This window comes from Urtica dioica, chromosome 2 (genome assembly GCF_054948205.1).
Source record: "Urtica dioica subsp. dioica isolate 48M chromosome 2, U.dioica_male_clone48M_v1_H2, whole genome shotgun sequence".
Classification (NCBI taxonomy): Eukaryota; Viridiplantae; Streptophyta; class Magnoliopsida; order Rosales; family Urticaceae; genus Urtica; species Urtica dioica.
In genome coordinates this window covers 39,315,702-39,320,486 of record NC_142757.1, presented here as the reverse complement: position 1 = coordinate 39,320,486, position 4,785 = coordinate 39,315,702, and the positions used below count along the sequence as shown (strand labels likewise).

Sequence of the window (4,785 nt, the reverse complement as noted above, 5' to 3'; positions counted from 1 at the left end):
TCTCAACTGTGTATTTCGTAGTTTTTAATTGTATTTTGTTACTGGTTTCGGAGTTTTATGGCTTTTGTTATATACTGTTTCGAAGATTAGTTATTAATTCTTGGTGTTTTGTTACATAATTTTGGGCAGTGGAGAATGATGAAGGTTTATTTTTTGACCCTGACGAAGCTGTCAATATTCATGACGAAACTTTGGACCATCCGGATGATGATGATATCGGTAATGGTGAAGAAGAAGAAGATGGTGAGGAAGACGCCGATGAAGATGATGACAACGATGGAGATGATGGTGAGGACGATGAAGATGAAGACGATGACAACGATGGAGATGATGACAAGGAAGACGATGACGGTGAGGACGATGAAGATGAAGACGGAGGGATGGAAAGTACCATGGCAGCCCCCGAGACGGCAAGCACAGTGGCTGCCCCCGAGACGGAAACCACTGTGGCAGCCCCCGAGATGGCAAGCACAGTGGCAGCCCCCGAGACGGCATCCACCGTGGCATCCCCCGTTGACGACGACTTCGTCAACCCTCCGGCGAAAGAGACGGCGAGAACTGTGGCAGCCCCCGAGACGGCATCCACCGTGGCAGACCCCGTTGACGACGACGACGACTTCGTCAACCCTCCGGCGAAAGAGACGGCGAGAACTGTGGCAGCCCCCAAGACGGGAACCTCTGTGGCAGCCCCCGATGACGACGACGACGACTTCGTCAACCCTCCGGCGAAAGAATCTGTCCGCGTCTATGGTAAGTTCTCAATTTTCAAACTGTTTTGCCTATATTTCATGGTTTATGTGCTTTTTAATTATTTTATGTTGAATTGTGTAGTTTCGAAGAGAAAGAGCAAGCGGCCCATAAAGCATGATGATTACACTCCGTTGAACACAGCCAAACTTAAAAGCCTGAAAAGGGGGTGATGAAAATTACTTTGATACTGTCATAGACTAGTTTTTTGGATGAAAATTGGGTTTGTAATGTTTCTTGATAATTACTTTGGTAGTTTTGGAGGGGGTCCCTTTGGAGACTAGTTTTTTGGATGATATTTTGGTTTGTAACCCGAAATGTCTGAAATCAAGCACATAAACTAACTGAAATGTCTGAAATCAAGCACATAAACTAACTGAAAACTCCGAAATCAAACACATAAAATAACTGAAATGTCTGAAAACAAGCAAATAAACTAACTGAAAACTCCGAAATCAAACACATAAAATAACTGAAATGTCTGAAATCAAGCACATAAACTAACTGAAAACTCCGAAATCAAACACATAAAATAACTGAAATTTCTGAAATCAAGCACATACACTAACTGAAAACTCCGAAATCAAACACATAAAATAACTGAAATGTCTGAAATCAAGCACATACACTAACTGAAAACTCCGAAATCAAACACATAAAATAACTGAAATGTCTGAAATCAAGCACATAAACTAACTGAAAACTCCGAAATCAAACACATAAAATAACTGAAATGTCTGAAATCAAGCACATACACTAACTGAAAACTCCGAAATCAAACACATAAAATAACTGAAATGTCTGAAATCAAGCACATAAACTAACTGAAAACTCCGAAATCAAACACATAAAATAACTGAAATGTCTGAGATCTTTCAATACACTAACTGAAAACTCCGAAATCAAACACATAAAATAACTGAAATGTCTGAAATCAAGCACATACACTAACTGAAAACTCCGAAATCAAACACATAAAATAACTGAAATGTCTGAAATCAAGCACATAAACTAACTGAAAACTCCGAAATCAAACACATAAAATAACTGAAATTTATGAAATTAAGCATACACTAACTGAAAACTCCGAAATCAAACACATAAAATAACTGAAATATCTGAAATCAAGCACATAAACTAACTGAAAACTCCGAAATCAAACACATAAAATAACTGAAATGTCTGAAATCAAGCACATACACTAACTGAAAACTCCGAAATCAAACACATAAAATAACTGAAATGTCTGAAATCAAGCACATAAACTAACTGAAAACTTCGAAATCAAACACATAAAATAACTGAAATGTCTGAAATCAAGCACATACACTAACTGAAAACTCTGAAATCAAACACATAAAATAACTGAAATGTCTGAAATCAAGCACATACACTAATTGAAAACTCCGAATCAAACACATAAAATAACTGAAATGTCTGAAATCAAGCACATAAAATAACTGAAAACTCCGAAATCAAACACATAAAATAACTGAAATGTCTGAAATTAATCAACTGAAATATCTGAAATCCATTATAAAAATTAGCTGAAAACTCTGAAATCCATTATAAAAATTAGCTGAAAACTCTGAAATCAAACACATAAAATAACTGAAATGTCTGAAATCAAGCACATAAAATAACTGAAAACTCCGAAATCAAACACATAAAATAACTGAAATGTCTGAAATCAAGCAAATAAACTAACTGAAAACTCCGAAATCAAACACATAAAATAACTGAAATGTCTGAAATCCATTATAAAAATTAGCTGAAAACTCTGAAATCAAACACATAAAATAACTTAAATGTCTGAAATCCAATACTACTGACGAAAAGTACACGACTTCCTATTATGTCCTCTACCTCCACAAATACTACATTTGCGCTGAACAACAATGACTTCACCTTGAGACGGCAAACGTTTGATCTTGTGCCGTCCTCCTTTGCTCTTCTTCTTCGGCCGACCGGCGGGGTTTTTCGCAACAGGTACCTTGACCTCCATATTCAACAGCTCTTCTGGAGCATTCCACTCGTGTTCAGGACCACAAGGGTACACAGCATCCATGTAGGCTGCTCTCCAACTTTCTACTCGATAGAAAGGGTGACACAATGAATACACATCGATGTTACGCTTTGTTGCGACACACGTCGCATGCATGCAAGGGAGACCAAGAAGTTGAAACAACCCGCATGTGCATTCTTTTATCAACATGTTTACCGTGCCATCCTCGTCTCCATCAAGTACTAAGAACTCATGTTGCGTAACCCCCGAATATTGCAAATGGCGACCCTTTTGAACTTGAAGTCGTAAGTCCTCATCAAATTTTGGACTCAGTTTGGTCTTCGCATTTCCAGATTTTTCTCTTCGCTTGAAGAACCATTCTTGAAGAGTAAATCGAATGCATTCCACCATGCTACAAATTGGGAATGTTCTAGCGTCCTTTATCCTCTTGTTGAAGCTTTCCGCGTAGTTACTCGTCAATAAATTGTACCTGTTGTTAAAATATTCGAAGTCGCATTGTAAATCTAAGAAACAAACCAAAATCTTCGAAATAAAGTACTACCTGCTTGTGAACTTACCTTTTTCCAGGAAAGTACGACCGAGCAAACCTTTCAATTCCAATGTCTTCCAGATATTTAGCAAGGTTTGGATCTTTACGCCTTAGCTTCTCGAATTGAGCATGGAAAACAGATTTTCTCCAAGCATAACATGCGCCATACATCTCTGGGCCACAAACATCGGTTTTGAACACATGAGCAACATTCATACTTAGATGCTGGTAGCAGATCCCGTGATAACACTCTGGATACACAACCGGTATAGCATGAAGGATACTCGCGTGCCTAAAACAAAGCGTTTGAAACATAAATATTAGATCAACTAAAATATTCGAAATGTACTTCTCAGAAAACCTAAAATCTCTGAAATAACATTCCAAAATTGTCGAAACAAAACTAAAATCTTCGAAATTAAGTACCTGTCTGATATGAAACAAAGATCTGGCGGGGAACCGATGGTCTCTCTCAGTTTCCGAAGGAAGTAGGTCCAAGAGTGATTATTTTCGGTGTCTACAACAGCAAATGCAAGTGGAAACAATTGGTCATTTGCATCTAATGCAATCGCCGATAATATCTGCCCTCCGTACTTTGTCCTCAAGAAACTACCATCGATACATATCACAGGTCGACATGATGCAAATCCCCGTATACAAGCTCCAAGGGCCCAAAAACAGTACCGAAATCGACTGCCGGAGTCAAGAACAAGGTCAGTAACCGAACCTGGATTTTTTTGTTCTAATGCGTAGAAGTAAGCAGGTAACCGCTTGTATGACTCGTCAAGTGTACCCCTTATGTACCCAATTGCCGTCTCCTTGCATCTCCAAGCCTTCTCGTAACTCAAATTTATCCCATACTCCTTTCGTACATCTTCTATGATGTTCCTTGGTGTATATGATGTCGATTGAAGACTATACTTATGCTTGATAACATGTCCTACAATCCATGGTGCAGCTTGAAGTTGGCCACTAGCAGGGGCATCAATCGAACAAGTATGTGTAGAAACATACACACCCACTTCGAACATATCACTGTTTGGTAGTTTATTCCCTCTCAATTTCCAAGTACAATCACCAGCTTTGCACTTGACTACCCACCGACTCCTGCTTGTTTCGAAGACCCTATACTGAAAGCTCTTTCTCATTGCAAGCATGGCAACTTTAGTTTTCAAATCAAACTTATTATCAAAATTTGCCCAACACATATGTCCGAAGAACTGCCAGTGGATGAAGGCGTACTTACATTTTACTCCGAATCGGGAATTGAAACATGTGCATCCCATAATTTTGACTTCTTATGAGGCGTCGCCGATACTGGCTCTGACATGGGAATATCATTATCATTCATAACCGGATCATCCTCACAATAGAATCCGCTTGCATCAAAATCTTCCTCATCATCGCCATCTTCATCTTCCTCATCATCACCATCCTTACCTTCCTCATCACCCTTTTCATCGCATGGCGCCTGAAAATCATT

The 4,785-nt window shown here is 39.0% G+C and overlaps 1 protein-coding gene across 1 annotated transcript; it reads right to left on the bottom strand.

Moving 5' to 3' along the window:
- Nucleotides 1-2,572: 2,572 nt before the first annotated feature.
- On the bottom strand, nucleotides 2,573-4,510 carry LOC149404693 (uncharacterized). The gene is made up of 3 exons (XM_089607630.1): nucleotides 3,729-4,510; nucleotides 3,331-3,594; nucleotides 2,573-3,242 (listed from the first exon to the last, which is right to left on the bottom strand). Exons 1-3 carry the CDS (start codon nucleotides 4,508-4,510, stop codon nucleotides 2,573-2,575), a joined length of 1,716 nt encoding a protein of 571 aa, XP_089463756.1.
- Nucleotides 4,511-4,785: the final 275 nt, after the last annotated feature.